Source organism: Apium graveolens, chromosome 11 (assembly GCF_009905375.1).
Source record: "Apium graveolens cultivar Ventura chromosome 11, ASM990537v1, whole genome shotgun sequence".
Lineage (NCBI taxonomy): Eukaryota > Viridiplantae > Streptophyta > Magnoliopsida > Apiales > Apiaceae > Apium > Apium graveolens.
In genome coordinates, this window is record NC_133657.1 from 181,890,145 (window position 1) to 181,911,102 (window position 20,958).

Below are 20,958 nucleotides of genomic sequence, written 5' to 3' on the forward strand. Positions count from 1 at the left end.
TCTAGTTGATAGATTATTTGTTGACTGATAATCTTTAATCTTGAACTTATCTGCATTCTGTATTTAAGAAGTATGTCGAGATCTCCAGTTTGTTCTATAGAGAAGTGACATCTCGATAAGTATAATGACTTATCAAGATCTCTGAGTTCTCTATAGGTGTACTTGACTTGTCGAGGTCTTTGGATTCTTGCATGTGAAATGACTTGTCGATATGTCTGAGATCTCTAAATATAGAAGTGACTTGTCGATATTTATGAGATCTCTATATGAGAAATTGACTTGTCGATATCTCCAATTCTTCACATCTTCAATTGACTTGTCGATATCTCTAAGTTCTCTACATGCAGAAATGACTTGTCGATATCTCCAGTTCTCTACATCTTCATTTGACTTGTCGATATCTCTGAGACTTCTTCATAAGCCATTTTGGACTTCTCGATAAGTCATTCTGTACTTCTCGAATGATTTCTCGATATAACTTGATCTGCGACTTGTCGATATCTTGACTTAGAACATTTTTCATAGAACAATTTTATTCAACTCCAAGCTTCTATACTTTTCTCTAAGGCATGATCATGGCTTGATCTTCTTCCAGAGTTTATTCCTTAGCTTGAATCTGTTCACAGAAAAATCCTCCAGTCTAATCTTCTAACCATTTTACAAACTCAAGTAATACAATACTGAATACTAAGTAGATTATCAAACAACTAAATCTTAGGATTGTCAATGTGACTTAGTCTTGTTATTATACTGCATGTCTTGCACAACAATATCATATGAAACATGTACAATTTTATAAAAATGCTTCACGCACGGGTATATTTGGCATTGTTGTTATTGACAATAACATCAATTTTTTTAAAAAAAAAATAGTTTAAAAACTATTTGAAACTCTTTGATAAAATGAAAAAGTTATTTTTTTGAAATGTGATTTTGGCCTAAAAGTTGTTAGTGAAAGCATGTTTTCCCGTATTTTTGAAAAAAAAAACTGCTTTTCAACTTTTTATGAGAATCAGTTGTTAATTAATTTTATAATCAAATCTCATCAAAATCATTATTTTTCTAAAATTTTTACATCAAAATATATACATAATAAAAATATTTTCAAACAGTTATTTGATTTTTACAACAATACTTTTTTACCATCACTTTTTCTAACAACACATCAATTTTTAACAGAAATCTCAAATATAGCTGGAATCAATGAAATTTAAAGAACTAACTTAAAATTTAAGATGATCCAAACTTAGTATTTTGTAATTTTCTTAAGCCTCGTTTTTCGATGTAATCCAATTATGTAACTTAAAATTTCTTGAATTCAGAATGATTTACGGTGTTTGATTTGCTATATGTTAAATTGGGGAAGGGAATTTTCTTCTCGGTCATATTCTTTATCAACCGGTGACAAGTCATTCATCAACTTTTAAAACCTGTCATAGATTTCAGTCAAGGACTCGTCAGTTTTTGAGTCAAAGTGTTCATACTTCTGAGTGAGTATAGTTCTTATGTTCTTCTTTATAGCAGTAATGCCTTAACATTTGACCTCTAAGGTGTACCAAATTTATTTGGCAGTTTTGCATCCAATAACCCTATTGGACATGACACTGTCAAGACTGCTATGCAAAATATGTCTAACTTTTGCATCTTTCATAATAAATGAAAGATCCCCAGGGGAATAACCCTTCTTTTCTTTATCAACCATCTTTTCTTCTTGGCCAGGAACAACAACAGCTAGCTTCATTGGCCTATGAGGACCATCATAAATCCTGTACAAATATTCAGGATCTGCTGCTTCTAGACACATGACCATCTTCACTTTCGAGATTGGATATTCATGAATCTTCAGGATTGGAACCTTGATAGCCTCGTATCTACTAATATTGCGGATGATTTGATTTGTGGCTGGTGGAGATGGGGAATTTTTTTGTGCTTCTTTGTCTGCAATTAGTGATTGTTATATGGATCTTAAACTATTTGTGTATCAACAGAAAACTCTGATATCAATTGTTAGGCCTTTAATCAACTGTAGAGGGTGAATACAGTTAAACAATCAAATCGAAATAACAGACACAATTGAAAGAAGATGTATAAAAACTGATTACAATACTCTCTCAAAGAATGAGCATATATCCTTGAGAGCTGCTAGGTTATGTGAATAATATAACAATGTTCGAACACATCAAGTGTAAACCTAAACTGTGCTTATATACTGTTACACAATCAATAAGAAATCCTAATACAATACAATAAGAAATCCTAATACATATTCATCTATTGATTGATATAATAAGTAAAATCATACACTGACATATCTCTGCAAATATTTCCTCATTTGATATCTCCTGATTTCCAACTTGACAAGTACTGATACGACTAAATGCTGATGTCAAATGTTGATCATGAAATATTGATGATAAATGTCGATGACTTCACATTTGTCAAACTTTGATATCAAATGCTGATCAATAAACCCTGATAGTTTAAATACTGATATCATCAATTTCTTCTAACATTTATGATAAGTTAATTTTACAAACGTTCAAAAATATATAAAATTAACATGCATATTATATTTCTATTAATTTTTAGGCTTTTATCATAAAGCTAATTCTACCTACAACATATCAATCTCTTCCTGTGTATATCAGCACATTACCGGACAACCTTACGACGAGCAAATCATAATATCAGAATTCGTTACTCTAGTTATATATTTTTAGGCCCTTAAGATTTGTGGTAAAAGAATATTCACCCCATGTAAAACAAAACTCAACAGGCTTACAAAAATAGTCCATTAACAAAACAAAGTATGTACTCTGAATGGTCTCTCACATATAATGCATTGAGGCCCAAACCATAAGACTAAATGAAAATAGAAAAAAGTAACGTCTTCGGCTCTTTTCAGAGCAGTTTAAAAATGAGAACCCAAGTTCCAAATCTTTGACGGCCTCATTTCTTGTCTAAGTTATCAACTCTGCAAGCAAAATATTATTTTTAGTTTTACCAAATAACCCTTTCCCCTAAATGGACGTATCAATCATAATTATTATTATTATTTTTGCTATATGATCAACCACATTTTGACATCATATATGAAACAAAAAAAGACATGGTTATTATTGACATTTGTTAACATTTTATCATCGTACCAAAGTGCACATTTTCACTCAAATTTAACATAGTACTCTGAAAAAAACTATTATTTTTTGATAAATTGTTTATAAAATTATTACAAAAATCAATCCCATCTTTTTTCTCCGTTTTCCAAAATAAAAAAACCCCTAATTTCCCAAATTAAAAAAAAAAACCGAAAAAAGGGGGAAAAATGGAGAAAATTGTAGAAAAAGTTAAGGAGTTGGGGTTTATGGCTACAACCCTACTTCCAACTGTGCTTCAGCTCCTCCGCTAATTCACTTCTTCTCTAATTCCAGATTTTTTTTTTCATTTTATAGATAATTCATTTTAATTTAATTTCCCAGAAGCAACAAGAAGATGTTTCCACTTTAATGGCGATTCTTCAAAAAAACCTTCACTCTTTCTTCCTCTTCTCCATTCTCAAACCTACCATGGTACTCTCTCTCTCTCTCTCTCACACACACACACACACACATGTATTTACAATTGTTTCTTTACTTTTACATTTTATTAGTTTGAGTGTTTTCATGTTCTAATGCAGTTCTTTTAAAATTGCCTTTTTTAATGGTTGTATGTATTATTTGATATGGATAATGTTGATACAGTTGCAGAACAGGGCATTACAGTATTGCACTGGCTTACATTTTAGACATTCATCATTTCGAGGAAGATGTGATAGTTTTGTTGACCTCAATTTTACAAAAAATAGGGTATCTTGTGTTTCATTTTGTGATTATCCCAAGGCAATTAGACTTGAGTCTCGTTTAAGTCGTGTCGATGAGCCCCGGTTAGGGACTGGGGGTTTTGGTTTTGTGAGGCCAGTGGGTGTACTTGGTAATGGGTTGTTACCTTGTGGACCTTATAGAGGTGCTGTTGCGAAAAGGTTATTTTGTCATGTTTCTAAAGCAGGGAATGGTAAAGACGGTAACTTTGGTCCGAAAGATGATAAGAGAGGTGTCAGGAATTCATCTTTTAACGTTTTTAATAAACACAAGAAGCGTACAAAGGGAAATCAAATTAGAGGAAATAATTCTTTTAACTCTAGAATAGCAGTTAGTGAAGGCACTGATGTTGTCACGTCAAGTGATCATATTGTTGAGGAAGTCATGAAGGATATGAATGTGAGCACAGCTAAAGCAAAACCGAAGCAGCAATCTGGAAGCAGAAGACGTCAAAAGAAATCTACTGATACTACAGTTACTGCTACTGCTAATGCTGAAGTTCAGCCTAAAGTTTCAAAAAGTACAACTCAAAAAAAGAATACGAAGGTTGCACAAAGTGATCAAGTTTCTCTAGAGTCGGAGGTTAGACATGCTTCGTTTGCAACGCTTTATTAATTATTAGTAATAAAGTTATGTGGTTCATTTTTCCGTATTGACTAACGTTATATTTCTTTTAGAGCGCCTCAGTTCAGCCCAAAGTTTCAAAAACTGTATCTAAAAAAAAGAAGGCGAAAGTCGCACAAAGTGATCAAATTCCTCTAGAGCCGGAGGTTAGAACTGCTTTGTTTTACCGAATTTCTATTCGTGATTTAATTATTTCTTTCATTTCACTATGTTGACTGACACTATAGTTTTTTTAGAAAAGCTCAACTGATGCCATGACAGAAGAATTACTTGATAGTTCTGTTCCTACAACTCAGCAGACTAAAACAAAAACAAGGAGAAAGGCAAAGCCAAAAACCAAAGTTGTTCCTTCCCCAAAGGCTGAGGCCCCGAGTGTTTCACCTGCCATTGATTTACCACAAAAGCAAACTTCACAGACGAGTGTGAAAACAAAGCCTCCAAAACAAAGAGTAATTAAACAATTATATCCTCCTACCGGAAAATCTGTGCTGGTGGTGGAATCTGTCACCAAGGCAAAAGTCATCCAAGGATACCTTGGTGACATGTTTGAAGTTATCCCTAGTTATGGTCATGTGAGGGACTTGGCTGCAAGGTCAGGATCTGTGCGGCCTGATGAAGACTTTAGTATGGTATGGGAGGTTCCATCTGCTGCCTGGACTCATTTGAAAAGTATCAAGGTTGCATTAAGTGGGTATGGTATCAGTTTGCTCTCTTGTTCTCCATATTCAATTAATAATGCTATAGAACAATGTAAAGGTAGGTGCCGGAGCGACATAGAGGCTAGTGGAACCTGTCGCCCCCACCAAGGCAAAAATTATTACTAAAGAGTATTTAAAATTAATAATTTCTAACCCTCACTAGAGTAAAAGTAACTATAGAAGAATAATTTTTTATTTATTTTGAATTTAAGTTGGCTCCGGAAGTCAGGCTAGACGGCTGTAGAGATCTATGATTCATTTCAGTAATATAAGCAAGTGTATTTCATATTAATGACTACATGTTCCATTATAGTCGGACCTAAAGTAAGCCGAGCCCCCTCTGTTTTGGAAAAATGCAATATATAAATGCTATATATCAACTCAAAGGATAGCCACTTTTTTATTTTTTCGTATTTTGGTGGATTCAATTTTTTGCAATTATATACTTGGGCTATACATTTCTTATTTTTATGTAGAATTTTTAATTAAATATATGGGAAATTGTAACTGTATTATTTATATTTATCTACACATATGATACAAGTGCGTACCATTTTCCTTATTTGTTATATTTATACGTTCCAATTAATTTTTTGAAAATTGAGTATATATTGAGTTAATTTATACAGAGGGTTTGGTTCAATTAATCACAAACAAAACAAAACAAAATGAGAATCATGACAACCACTAAGGTTTTACACGACCATGTGTTGAACCTTACTCATTTGTGTTTCGAACCTTTAATACCCTCACTTTGTAATAGTGAACCTCATCCGGGCCCTGTTATTGATTAAATCATATTGACCAACTTGATAGTTCTATACCCAAATTCTGGAGCAGTGAACCATAGATGAATCATTACCATAAAAAAACTTAAATGCAGAGGTTTGTTAAACGGTAGTTATACATATGTTGAAGTGTTGAACCGAACCTTTTCACTAAAATAAGAATCGGTTCTCATTCCTCCAATCCCTTTATACATATAATATAAGCATGTGGTTTTCCTTGTATGTTGTATCTCATGTACATATTCTGATTATTTATTTAATAAATATAGTTACTGAATAATGAATTTATTTTATACAGTATAATATAAATGTGTTCAAGTTAGAATTAACAGTAATTATGTTAGTTTTTTTACTCAGATAAACGAGATGATTAAGTGAATATCAAATTAATTCAATATTAAAAAGTTACTACAAAAATAGTTATTTTACTCCCTTGTACAATAAATTAATTAGTAGTAAATATTTTTTTTATTATAAAGAAAACAATAATTAGAGTAACTAAAAAAGGTAATCAAGTACTACCTCCGTCCCATCCAATTCTTTACATTGGGGGACGGGGGCTCGACACGCATTTTAATGCTCATATAAAGTATAGTTCTTCATATTATTTTAATTACTTTTTTTTCTAAATAAAAATATAACATGCGAATTTTTATTCAGAAAAAGAAAATTTTAAAATAAGTTATGAAACTATATTAGATAGGAGCCTTAAAATGCGTGTCAGACAATGAAAAATTTATGTAAAGAAATGAGAGGGACGGAGGTAGTATATTTTATGCTCCACTGGACTAAATCACTAAAATACCTGTCCGCTATTTCTGCAACTTGTAACATATGATGGATTTCCCTTATCTAAACGTTTAAGTGATATTTTTTGTAAGCATATTGCAGATTTCTTGTCAAGCCACTCATATTTATTCTCAACATTAAGGTGTCCTGATGGATATGCTTTCCTTTATAACAATTGACTTTTTACTATACTGCTCGATATTACTTCCAGTTACTTATCCTATTCTACTCTTTTTTTCAGTGCAAAAAATCTCATCCTTGCATCAGACCCTGATCGCGAAGGAGAGGCTATTGCCTGGCATATCGTTGAGATGTTGGAACAACAGGATGCTTTACCTGATGATATTAATTTAGCCAGGGTTGTATTCAATGAAATAACTGAAGCATCTATTAAAACTGCCCTGTTGGCTCCGAGAGATATTGATGCAAATTTGGTTAATTCCTATCTTGCACGACGTGCCCTCGATTATTTAATTGGGTTTAACATTTCACCGGTATTATGGAGGAAGTTACCTGGTTGCAGGTCAGCAGGTCGCGTCCAATCTGCTGCTCTTTCTCTAATTTGTGATAGAGAAATGGAAATAGATGGGTTTAAACCTCAAGAATATTGGTCTCTTGATGTACTGTTCAAAGAAAGCAGATCAAGTTCACCTGATGACAATAACTCAATTTCATCATACTTGACCCATTTTGAATCCAAGAAATTAAGCAAGCTTTCAATTAACTCTCAAACAAAAGCAATTGATATTAAAGGAGAAATCGAAGCTTCAGAGTTTGAGGTGAGCAACTCTAAAAGAAGCAAAATGCGTAAAAGTCCCCCAGCACCATATATAACGTCTTCACTTCAGCAAGATGCTGCAAATAAACTAAGTTTTCCTGCAACGTACACAATGAAGCTTGCACAAAAATTGTATGAAGGAGTTCAATTACCTGATGGAGTCTCTGCGGGGTTGATAACATATATCAGAACAGATGGCCTACACATATCTGATGAAGCTTGTAAAGATATCTGTTCTTTGGTTAGAGAAAGGTATGGAGAGAGTTTTGCATCGGATGGTGCTCGCAAGTATTTCAAGAAGGTAAAAAATGCACAAGAGGCCCATGAAGCTATTAGGCCAACTAATATTCGTAGAGTACCCTCAAATCTGGCTGGAGTGCTTGATGAAGATTCCTTGAAGCTTTACACTCTGATATGGTCTCGTACGTTGGCATGCCAAATGGAACCTGCTGTCTATGATCAGATACAAGTTGATATAGGAAATGCTAGCCGGTCAATCATTTTCAGATCTTCATGCTCAAGGACAGAGTTTCTTGGTTACCAAGCCGCCTTTGAGGATGTTGAAACTAGAGCTATCAGAAATCGTGATAATGAAGTGAATGATCGTTCTGATGTTTCTGATGTCCTCAGTAATCTAAAGGCAGGGGATCCACTCTTTCCGGGTAAAGTTGAACCCAAACAGCATCATACTCAACCTCCACCACGGTTCTCTGAAGGGTCTTTGGTAAAAACACTGGAAGAGCTTGGAATTGGTAGACCTTCTACTTATGCAAGTACGATGAAAGTTCTACAAGATAGAAATTACATTACAGTAAAAAGTAGGATACTGTATCCAGAGTTCCGCGGTCGAATGTTATCGGCGTTTCTTTCTAATCACTTCTCTGAGGTGACAGATTATAGTTTTACAGCTGATATGGAGACTGAGCTTGATAATGTTTCTGCTGGATTGACTGAATGGAAAGGCCTCCTTGGAGATTATTGGACAAGGTTTAGTAAGTATTGTGAGTCTACTAGTAACATACATATTCATGAAGTGGAGAAGATGTTGGAGAAAACATTTGGGGATTTCTTATTTTCCTCACTCCCCAATAAAAGTAGGACATGCCCAAGTTGCAGGGAGGGAAATTTAATTTTCAAAGTCAGCAGGTTTGGTGTTGGCTATTTCATAGGTTGTGATCAACATCCACGGTGCAAGTGAGTATAAACTTACATTATCAAGGCCTTTTCTATTTGGCCAAAACTTTGTTTCCATTAATAAGTTCCCGACTATTTTTTATTAGGAGGCTTTGTGTGCTCAAGGGTGTGTTTTAGTAGCTTTTACTGCATTAAATATGAAAAACTCACATCCTAATGAGATAAGATCAGAAGACGCACCCAACACATCTTGGTGTAGCGGTATCTCCCTCGCTCCCTTTACGGGATGTCGAGGGTTCGAACCTTGTCAAAGACAAGGGTGAGTGCGTGAGTGTTTAACTAGCAAAAAACAAGATAAAGACGCAGACCATGTGTATTAGAGGTAAAGAGATATGTCATAAACATAATGACTTCGATGCTTTCACACTTAGGGACATGTCTGTTGAGTTATAAGATATAACTCATATAGATACGATGTTGGCAGAGATAAGGTAGCGATTAAATCTAGAACTTGATTTCATGTTTCATTTTGAAGAGACAAGATCTAAACTTAATGCATGCATAGATGAGAGAATAAAGCCCTTAAAGAGAGAAGCTTATCATATAACAGTGTAGTACTCAAGTAAAAATAGATGACTACTGAACCAGAGTCTTCTGTTTTGCAGCAAGAGAAATTGTTTTTTAATTTACTATATTTCTTTTATTTTAAATAGCTATACTGTCTCAGGAGACTTATTATGTAAATTGTTCAATGTATATCTCCCAAGAGCAAGAAGATAAAGTAAAAATATGATTCTGCAACATAAACATTCATAAGTTCTTGATGTCTTCTTCAAATCACTTTGGTGTACTTTGAAACATATATATAATATTTAAGAGTTATGGTACAGGTACATTGCCAAGACAATACATGGTGATGATGATGATGATGAAGGCACTACTGAAAATCACAATTTGGAGGAACCGAAGGTTTTAGGTGTAAAACCTGGTACCGACGAGAAGGTTGACTCCTTGTGTATAATCTAAATACAAACGTGTTTCAACTTTATCTTGCATTTGTGGTTGGTTCATTGTTTGACTGTTCTCTTACATAACTCACTTACAGATTCTTTTAAAGAATGGTCCATATGGATACTATGTTCAACTTGGTGTAGACAGAAAGGGTTATTTGCCTAAACGAGCTTCTGTTTCTCAAGTACGTATATAACACATTACTCACTTCCCATCCATTAGCAACTATTAACACTTGGAGATTTTATGTGCTTGTTTACTGCAGTTGATTTTATTACTAACGCTGTTTCAGTTTATCATGTTTACATCTATACTTTTTCATATGTTAGCATTAGAGTGTGAGTCTGTCCAAATATTCATGAGCAATAATGTTACAAATATTCGTAATGTTACAAATATTCATGACAAAACATAACAAATACCAATTGTACATCGTGTAAACAGAATAAACAACACAAACAAGTATCAGTATACTGTGTTCTTGGGTATACTTGTCGACTCCATTGAGTAGACTAAAAACTGTAACAAACAATGTATATGATGTTAATATTGTCTTGAAGTGCCAAACAGTAGCTGCCCCTAAAGATTCTAGTCTATGAGAATATAATTATAATTTCATTTAACTTTCTTGTTTGTGAATGAAAAGGTAACTTCTTTATCAATCCATTCAACCTAGAGTACTTGGTACAGAAAACTGAAACACACACCTTCCCTAGGCTAATCATAACGCATGCTCTTCACTCAAACCCGACATGGATCATTATGATTGTCCATTTACTTGACATTTTTGAGATCTGGAAGTGAAATAAGTGAATTGTAACTAGTATTTTTTTATGCGCTGCTGGGGCCTTATTATTTTTAACATTCATTTGTTAAAAATGAGTTTGTCTTTTAGGAGCAAATATTTTTGATATTTTGTAAACTTGCGCCCCCTCTCTACTTAAAACTTATACTTCACCTCAAGAACTAAAATGACAAATTCATACTCCATGATTACTCATTATATTCTATAGACGAGTAGTTCCTGGTCGATACCTGGTTATGTTATTCTTATTTATTAAAAATTAATTTTTGACAACCATGATAGCAATACAGAATTCAACATCCTTAAAAATTAAAAGACAAATAACTGAAAAAATAAACAAACAAGTTGCCAAACAATACACAGTTAATCATGTTTACACAATTGTACAAACAAAATAGTATATACAAACAAAACAGTATAATAATATTAATTAATAAACAAATAAACAAGAATTGATTTAACAAATATATTTAAAAAAGTAACAGTGGTCTTATTCCTTGGGAGCAGAGCAGCTCACGTGGACACACACAAACACCTCACGTAGACACACACAAACAAAACACAGTGTATTATATATACATACAACTAGGAAGCCATAAAAGTAGAAAACTCTGCTGGAGTTCGTGACGGAGAACACGACGATGAAGATGAAGTCGCCCAGTTGCCTCTCCTCTCTTGCCTCACAAGTCTAATAAGGGTTGCTCCTCTCACGAGATGAAACTCGTAAGTGATTTTTATGTAATTGAAATTAAAAAAAATTATGAAATATACCCTTCCCGCACCCCTCTTCCCGCACCTCAGCGAATCCCAGCTGCCAAATACGGTAATACGCCGGGTGGCGCACCCCGTGCGCACCCCAGGCGCACCCACGCGCACCCGCACCCCCGAACGCACCCGCACCCCCGAAGCTTTTAGTGCGCAGTGCTCCAGGGGGTTGGCGCACCCCTGCTTCTTAGTTGAAATTTAATAGGTGGATATGGATCAATGAAAAAAACATAGGTGAGTGTGAGTCTATATATTATGATGGTTAATGCCGTTTGGCTGAAAATACGCATTAACCCTGAAGTTACCAAAGCATGCATTTATGCCCTTAATGTTGGCACTTTTACTCCCGACTCTTTTACATACCTTTCCATACTTTTTTTCCTATTCATCCCTATATCTGTCATCCTCTATACTTGCATTATTAACACTATACTGGTTCAGTTTGCTACTTCTGTTCATTGTTGCTACTTTGGCTTTCTGCACAACCTTGTGATTCGGATAATTGGTGCAGACGCAAGTATTAAGAGCTGTCTGACATGGGTTCTTGATTCTGAATGCAATAATTTTCATATAATATTCTTAGATGGATTTTATCCAAATGGGCTCAAAGTTCAAGAAAGGGAAAGTTCTATAATGATTGTATCTCTTGTTATACTACCCTACTATTTTGTCCAAAAATTTTGAGCATTCTATCCTTTATATATCTTCAACTGGGGTTAGATCTTGTGTTACCATTCTTGGGTCAATTATTTGGACTATTGTGTTGGATTCCACGGAAGGGGTGTAGCTAAGAATCATAATGGAATCCCTGTTGTTGCTAGGTTATACGCCTTTGGTTATTGTCACCCAGTAATTCCCACCCTTATACTTGGCTACAGGAAAAACAACAATCTGAGCTTTTCTGAGTTCATTTAGCAATTGAGTGTCCTCTGGAATAACTAGATTGACCCTATCAATAATGACATCCAGCTCATATGCTCTCATGGATAGAATATTTGAGAGAGACACATATAGACACCTATCCAAGCCATAATCATTGACATTGGCAACTATTCTTTTCTCCATGAAATTCCCTTTTTTCACCAGCACCACTCTCAGAAAGTTAATGTTGTTGACCAAATCTCTTTTGTAGGTGATGTAGTTATTATGAAGACAGGCTCTCAGCACGGTGAGTAGCTCATTGAACTTTTTATCTTGACAAGGTCCTTCTGCAGTTTTTTGAAGTCTGACTTTACTAAAATCTTGAGCAAGTTGAATTTGAGTGGAGCTTTGGCCAGATTGTGATGTTGATTTTAGCAGTTTAGCTTTTGATTATTATAGTCTAGCTTATATCTCCCCTTAGTCTTGGTAGCAGGCAAGATTAGAGGAGAAGGAATTTCAGGTCTAACAGCTTCTGGTAATTGTGGGAGTGGAATGTTTAAAGCTCCCATAATAGATCCCAGAGAGACATAATTTTGCATTTGAAGGTTTTTGTGGGAGTCTACTAAGGACTTGATATCCTGTTGTTGACTTTGCACTAGAGCTGTCAGTTGGGAAACTTAAGTTGTCAAAGAAGCATTTGAAGATTGGAGGGATGATATTTGATCTTGCAAATTTTGGATTTGTAGGGGAGTTGATGTAGACAAGGGTTGGACTGAGCTTGATGCTGCCAAAGAACTAACATAACTTTGTACAACATTTTTCACCTCCTCTATGACCAATGCTGAAGGTTCAAATCTAGCCTTGTAAAGTTGATCCACTTTGATCTTTGTATCATTATGTTGAGTAATTTAATTCTGGATCACTTCATGTAGAGATTTGAAAGATTCCCTTAGCTTGGCCACATTTTCTTCTACATGAGTGAGAGAGAGCGCCTGTAGTCTGTCTGAGAATCTGTTGAACTTGGTCTTGATGTCTTGAAATGTTGACATCAGCTCATCAATCCTGGCATTAAACATCTTCTTTACTTCATTCTGATGCTTGACCAGAGTTCATTCATTTGTTAAAAATGAGTTTGTCTTTTAGGAGCAAATATTTTTGATATTTTGTAAACTTGCGCCCCCTCTCTACTTAAAACCTATACCTCACCTCAAGAACTAAAATGACAAATTCATACTCCATGATTACTCATTATATTCTATAGACGAGTAGTTCCTGGTCGATACCTGGTTATGTTATTCTTATTTATTAAAAATTAATTTTTGACAACCATGATAGCAATACAGAATTCAACATCCTTAAAAATTAAAAGACAAATAACTGAAAAAATAAACAAACAAGTTGCCAAACAATACACAGTTAATCATGTTTACACAATTGTACAAACAAAACAGTATATACAAACAAAACAGTATAATAATATTAATTAATAAACAAATAAACAAAAATTGATTTAACAAATATATTTAAAAAAGTAACAGTGGTCTTATTCCTTGGGAGCAGAGCAGCTCACGTGGACACACACAAACACCTCACGTAGACACACACAAACAAAACACAGTGTATTATATATACATACAACTAGGAAACCATAAAAGTAGAAAACTCTGTTGGAGTTCGTGACGGAGAACACGACGATGAAGATGAAGTCGCCCAGTTGCCTCTCCTCTCTTGCCTCACAAGTCTAATAAGGGTTGCTCCTCTCACGAGATGAAACTCGTAAGTGATTTTTATGTAATTGAAAGTAAAAAAAAATTATGAAATATAACCTTCCCGCACCCCTCTTCCCGCACCCCAGCGAATCCCAGCTGCCAAATACGGTAATACGCCGGGTGGCGCACCCCGTGCGCACCCCAGGCGCACCCACGCGCACCCGCACCCCCGAACGCACCCGCACCCCCGAAGCTTTTAGTGCGCAGTGCTCCAGGGGGTTGGCGCACCCCTGCTTCTTAGTTGAAATTTAATAGGTGGATATGGATCAATGAAAAAAACATAGGTGAGTGTGAGTCTATATATTATGATGGTTAATGCCGTTTGGCTGAAAATACGCATTAACCCTGAAGTTACCAAAGCATGCATCTATGCCCTTAATGTTGGCACTTTTACTCCCGACTCTTTTACATACCTTTCCATACTTTTTTTCCTATTCATCCCTATATCTGTCATCCTCTATACTTGCATTATTAACACTATACTGGTTCAGTTTGCTACTTCTGTTCATTGTTGCTACTTTGGCTTTCTGCACAACCTTGTGATTCGGATAATTGGTGCAGACGCAAGTATTAAGAGCTGTCTGACATGGGTTCTTGATTCTGAATGCAATAATTTCCATATAATATTCTTAGATGGATTTTATCCAAATGGGCTCAAAGTTCAAGAAAGGGAAAGTTCTATAATGATTGTATCTCTTGTTATACTACCCTACTATTTTGTCCAAAAATTTTGAGCATTCTATCCTTTATATATCTTCAACTGGGGTTAGATCTTGTGTTACCATTCTTGGGTCAATTATCTGGACTATTGTGTTGGATTCCACGGAAGGGGTGTAGCTAAGAATCTTAATGGAATCCCTGTTGTTGCTAGGTTATACGCCTTTGGTTATTGTCACCCAGTAATTCCCACCCTTATACTTTGATGAGAAACAGATTTTTTTTTTTGCAAGTGCTATAGAGCCAAACTTCAGCGATACAGAGGTGCGATTTTGTAAATTGAGAGTTGGTGTGAATGTTCGGCCAAGCTTTTAGGGTCAAATTGTTATTAATCCTTATTTATAATGTCACAAAATCTTTCTGCAGTCAACTTATACTATCTTAGCAACAAATATATTTCCCTTTATTTCTAAAAGAATGTAAATGTATAATACGAAGTGATAAATCAAACTATTAGCTTATAAAGTAACTAAAATATATGTTCAGTGATTCAATTTTCTATCTTGATTGTCGTATATGTAGCAGCAGATTTAACCTTATTGCTATAAATTGGCTCTGGAATTCTGATCTTTAACTTCTATCAATTATAATCAAATGTCCTCAAGTCTCAACATACAATCATCTGCATCAGAAACGGGAAGAAGAAAAAGATGTTCTTTTGCTAGCTATCAAATTTTAAGATAACCGGGGTGGAATTTATGTTTTAACATTTTCTGTGGTAATTATAATAATTTGTTGTCTCAAAATCTTTGGATGTATTTTTAACACGGTGATGGTTATATGGGTTCTGTATTTTCCACCCAAATTATTGATAATTGGGGTTATTAAATCTAGCTGTACATATATATTTCGTTTAATTCGTGCATTATCTAGCCTAATCATAATTTTATAGTTAGAGTGGTATTAGTTAGACACCTAAACGTTTGGATACATGAAGTTGATCTTACAACCTCAAAGTATGCTTAATACTGTTTGCATGGGGACTTGAAATATGTACTTGTTCTGGTTTGAAGTATGGTTGACACTTTGTGTGGGGTTATCTAATGGAAACATTGCAAGTAGTTAGTGATGGTGGCTATGCGACTGCTGCCTGTACATACTGAAATATGAAAAAAATGGAGAACGAAATATTTTGGGGTCATTTCTTTTTCACACGTGGATTTGTTTTTATGTGAACATCGTCATGTTCATTCATATGGTTAAACATTAAAGTAAATAAATACAGTTCTGTGTTTTAAATGGATTCTACTGAAGTTTGCAACTTGAAAGCATAATTTTTAACTTTTAATTTCAGGTTAAGGACACATCCTCTATTACCCTTGAGGATGCTCTTGAAATGCTGCGATATCCTGTGACACTGGTACAGATCGTCTTAATATTGAAACTTCATTGAATTTAAAAATATTGATCTATTAATAGAATTTGAAATTTGTTTTAGGGAGAGCATCCAGAAGACGGCCATCCAGTAATACTAAAGCTTGCAAGATATGGATTTTCTATAAAACATCGACGTACAGTATCTCCTGTACCCAAGGTATACTTTATTATGTTTATAACATCTTGGTATTATCCCATTTAGCATGTTTCGTTCTCCTGTACGTATTGAGGTTGTCAACTAGGTGCAAAACATGCTCTAATATAAATTAACTAGTGTATTTCCTTCTGTTTTTTGCTGGTTATAGAAAGAAATGAAGAGGGCTGAAACACATTAACTGTCAAAATTACGGTTATGTTCTGACATCATTAGCTCTTTTATTAGCTGTTAGGATGTAGCAGCCATAAAAAAGCTAGACAAATTGAATTTTTTTAATAATAATTAAAAAGAAGAAAGAAACTCATATGCTGATGTATTTGCAGCAAGTCAAAATTTTATAATAAAGCTAATACTGAATAACAGAGTTATCATTTCATGCTAATTTTTTCGTACTGTTTTATTTTCGGGTTATTTTAGGTGGATTATGAAAACCCGATGAATAGTTTGCAGATAAATTGACAATGAGCTATAACTCAGAAACTTATCAATTTCAGATAACATTGTCTGATTATTGTACATCTAAATATAATTTGTTAATATTTTATCTATTTTATCCTTGTGCTATCAGCCTATCATGATGTCTTGGATTTTAATGCTTAAACAAAATCAGGTTAAAACTTTTTTGTTTTTTGCCTAAATCTCGTGAACAGAACATGAAGCCGGATGCCATAAGTCTTGAAAAAGCTCTCCAGATCTTGCTTAGTAAAGATGCTAAGAGATCTGGCCGGCCAAAGAACAAACCGAAGTATGAAGAAATAGATGCCATTGAAGTGATGTGAGCACCATAAGGCCTCATATTGCAGACTGATGTAAGGTGGCAATTGAAGTCTTCTAAGATATAACAGAACACCAGTGAATTGAATGTCTGTCGCACAATATTTCCTCGTGAAGGCAGCGGCAACTTGAAGGTTTTAACTGGGCATCCATACATTATTTTTTTGTAGCACAGCTAAACAATAGCAGAATTATTTACATTTTTAGGTAGTTAGTTACTCAATTTTATTTGATATAGTTTCATTAATATGTATATTTTGGGAACTAAATATTTAAAAGGATAATTTTGGTTTACACTGGAAAACCGAGGTTTCTCCTGTAAAAAAGTTACTGAAGTATCAAGTTATGGGCCAAACGCATATAATTTGAACTTATTTGCACCGTTTAGCTTACATTTGAACCTGTTTTATTGTTTGGTTGAGGGGCTGAAGTAGTGAAATGATTGGGGAGAAATTTGGGAACTTTCATTAGCCATTTACTACACAATTCCATTTTGTGTAGGAAGCCTGTTAAAAAATTCTCATTCTGGTCATATGTTCAAACATGTAAGCAAGAAATAAGTGTTCAAATGGAAAAATTCGCAGGAACAATTTTCTTTTCTCGATCTCACAAACATTGGCAGGATCATTAATTTTTTTTCTGGAATTGAGAATTATTATCTTGTTTGAGCTTTTGCAAAGTAAATACACATACGCCAACCAAATCAGATGTGAATATAAACCAATTTCTAGAGGCATGAGATGACTACTTCCAATCTGTTATAGAAACTCTGGATGATCAAATAGCACATTTGTCTCGGAATAAACAACATTAGAAGACATCACAAAAAACGAAGAGAGGAGGATGAGAGTTGAATGAGGTCTCTTTAAATAAAGTACAATCACCACAAGTCAAGGCCACATTCAAACACTACATATTCAGGTTTAATGGTACCAACCAAGTTCATTAGTTTTCTATATTTCACCTCAAACATTTTCGAGTTTTGTTAACTACGTATACCCCTCCATCCATGCATATGCTTTTCCAGTTTACACAAAATTCAAACACCGCAATGCTACCTGTTTCTAATCAAATTTCCTAACCACATACGGAAAACCATGAAAACGATGCATATTTTTACATATCCTTTACTAGTAAGAAAACGAAAGTTGCTATCTACAAAGGCACAAAGCTTTCATCAACCACGAACTTCATTTTTAAGATGGGTAGGTGGCATTTTGATACCCCATTTGATCTCCTTGGTTACTAAAGTTACTTGGTGGAGGGACTGGTTGGGTATCAGCGTTGGTTGTGATGTCGTGTATGCTTGATCTCTTTCTCTCTTTCTTCATCGAGTTCTGACGAAGGTAATATTTTTGTGCATGGCTTGCCACTTGAGTTGGTGTCCTTGTCACAACTACATTTCTTGAAATACTCCTCCAGTCACCCTTCCCGTACCTTTCCAGTCCAATAAGAAATAATCTGCAAGGAACACAGTACATATTAATGAATCATGTCATGATATAGGAACAAGCACGTGTATACAGGCATCAAAACACACAAAAATCAGGGTAAGCTATAAAGAAATTTCAGCAAATATTTTTTAAACAAGATAGGACCAGATTACAACCTAACAGCACAAGCTAGTACATTTTTCAAGGACCGGTTGGCTACTAAATAAATGTGCAGATTCCTTAACTTAAAAATGTGTATCTTCAGGACCATATTAAACAAACTATTTTCACATAGAATGCTTCCCTTCCATGCCCTGTTATAAAATTACTCTTCTAGCTTTGTACTACATTTATATCTCAAAGCACTGAATGTTAGTTATAACAGTATTATGCTATCACTAATACATGAAACCTATAGCACAAGAATCACAACTTGATAATTATCACCGCCTCACCAGCTAGAAGATTACGACACATTTACAAATTTCAACCAAGAGCATGAACAGTTAAAACTATGGATTACAGCGGCTTCAAGTAGAACCAGTGCAAACTGTATTCATAAATATGGTCCGAATGACAAAAAAATAGCTACTCTCCTAGTAATAATTTGCACAATCCAACAGAAATTACATACGAAACCATTAACAACAAAAACAAGAGCTTCGTATTTTTGTTAGTTATTATCTTATTGATGCTCAATTCAACACAATTCGAAGTTAATAACAATCCCCTCTTTCATCAAGTAAACGCAAATTCAATTTAGCAAACATTTCATCCTAATTAAAAACCGAAAAACCCGACAAAACAAACACAACTTCAACAAATTCAATATTCACCAAACTTAAAAACAATAAACCCTAATCATAAAATTATATACCTGTGCTCCTCTTCGGTCCACGGAGTCCCTTTCTTCCTATCCCCATCCCCTTGCCTGGCCTTGCCACCAAACGAGATCTGATTAGCCCCCGAATCCTCAAACCCTAAAAACCCATCATCCGGATACTTAGGCAACTCAACCCGACCCGAATCAATTTCCAAGACATCATGTAACAGCGCATCATAATGAACCCTAACATCCTCCACCGTCTTACCCGGCACTTGCTCAGCTATCTTCTGCCACCTATTAGGCATATCTTCCGGAAACATCACCAGAGCTTTCTCGAAAAGCTTGTCATCGTATCGATTCCATTCTACGCTTGCTCGTGCTGAATTCGACATCACCACCCATTGATCCTCTTCCTTGTTTGTGCTATACATAGCCTCTTTAAATAGACACAATCTTTGTATGTATAGATACACTTTTTGTGTGTATATATTGATTGTTCTTGGTAACTCTAGATTCTTGGGGACATGAGAGGTTTTGTTGCAAGTGTTGATGTGTAGATGTAGATATAGATACGTGTTTGTATTACAGATGTATATATATATATATAGCTGTATTTTCAACTTATTTCTTTATTTTATTTATTAATTTATTATTATTATTATTTTGTGAATTAAAAAATGAAATTAGTTGGAGTTTTGGAAAGATGGGGATGTTATAGTTTGAAGATATTTGGTTATTTGTATTTTAATGTAGAGTTCTACTACAAGTCTACAACACGTTTCGTTAAAATCTTGCAATGCTTTGACTAAAATAATGTATAATTTCTTCTTAAACGTTTGTTAATTTAGCTTAAAAGAATATTAAGTGCTTTAGTAATTTTTGTGATGATTAATAATTTTTATGATGATCTAACTGTGGATTTTAGGCACATAGATTTAATCTGGATGTATCATTTAGTTTAGATTTTAGTTATAAATAGGACTAATAATTGAAAGACAGAGATTATTTAAACTTGTGCGGTCAAAATTTTACTGATTATAGTATATTTTTAAATTAATAAAAATGATGGAAAGTTATTAATTGTTGAATTATTTTATTTACTTGAATACTTGCAGGAACTTTCCTATTATTATTTATATATATAGTTGTCACTTGTTTTTTAAATAAATATATTAACATCTTAACTGTTGTAAAGTCGGTGCATATGTGGCAGAAATCTTCTTATCCGAAATGCATACTCCCACGTGTCCACACACGTGTTACATGCTCAGCTTGCCGGCGCACCAAATCCCGAAGTTTCCATGCACAGGCTTAGGTTGTAAAATTCATAAAAGTATATACATATGTAAATCGGGTTTTAATGTGTGCACGGTAAGCACTAACTCTCATTAATTTGGTGTATTTTGATTGATCTTCTAATTATAAATATTGATGGACCCTTGTATTTATAACAACTCCACCAATAAAAATGTATCAAATTCATAAGAGTTGGTATTTATTGTATGCCTTTGGGCACACATTAGAAAGAACGTATGTAAATTATATTCGGAGGCGGAATCCTGTAAGGGCAATGGGTCCTTAAACTTTTAATTTAATTAAATATATATATCCAGAATATATAAAAATTAAAAATTCCTCCCTTAATTTTTGCAAAAAAGAAAATTGCCTCCAACTTAAAAGTTTTTGGATATCAAAAATCTTTTCATTGGGACAACATTTATAAGGGAAAGTTATATATTTTTTGTTTTAAAAAATTATGAATTACAAATAAAAGTAGAAGTTAGGAATAAATGAT

At 34.3% G+C, this 20,958-nt stretch overlaps 2 protein-coding genes across 2 annotated transcripts; one reads left to right on the forward strand and one right to left on the reverse strand.

Moving 5' to 3' along the window:
* The first annotated feature begins 3,355 nt into the window (after positions 1-3,355).
* Positions 3,356-17,198, forward strand: LOC141697596 (uncharacterized). Its single transcript, XM_074502055.1, has 10 exons — positions 3,356-3,569; positions 3,741-4,439; positions 4,535-4,627; positions 4,718-5,172; positions 6,998-8,728; positions 9,559-9,670; positions 9,774-9,863; positions 15,891-15,956; positions 16,035-16,130; positions 16,781-17,198. The coding sequence occupies exons 1-10, from the start codon at positions 3,507-3,509 to the stop codon at positions 16,907-16,909; spliced, it is 3,534 nt and encodes a 1,177-aa protein (XP_074358156.1). The 5' UTR covers positions 3,356-3,506; the 3' UTR covers positions 16,910-17,198.
* Positions 17,199-17,748: 550 nt separating this feature from the next.
* LOC141697653 (transcription factor DIVARICATA-like) lies at positions 17,749-19,744 on the reverse strand. Its single transcript, XM_074502145.1, has 2 exons — positions 19,215-19,744; positions 17,749-18,365 (listed from the first exon to the last, which is right to left on the reverse strand). The coding sequence occupies exons 1-2, from the start codon at positions 19,592-19,594 to the stop codon at positions 18,101-18,103; spliced, it is 645 nt and encodes a 214-aa protein (XP_074358246.1). The 5' UTR covers positions 19,595-19,744; the 3' UTR covers positions 17,749-18,100.
* Between the last annotated feature and the right edge of the window lie 1,214 nt (positions 19,745-20,958).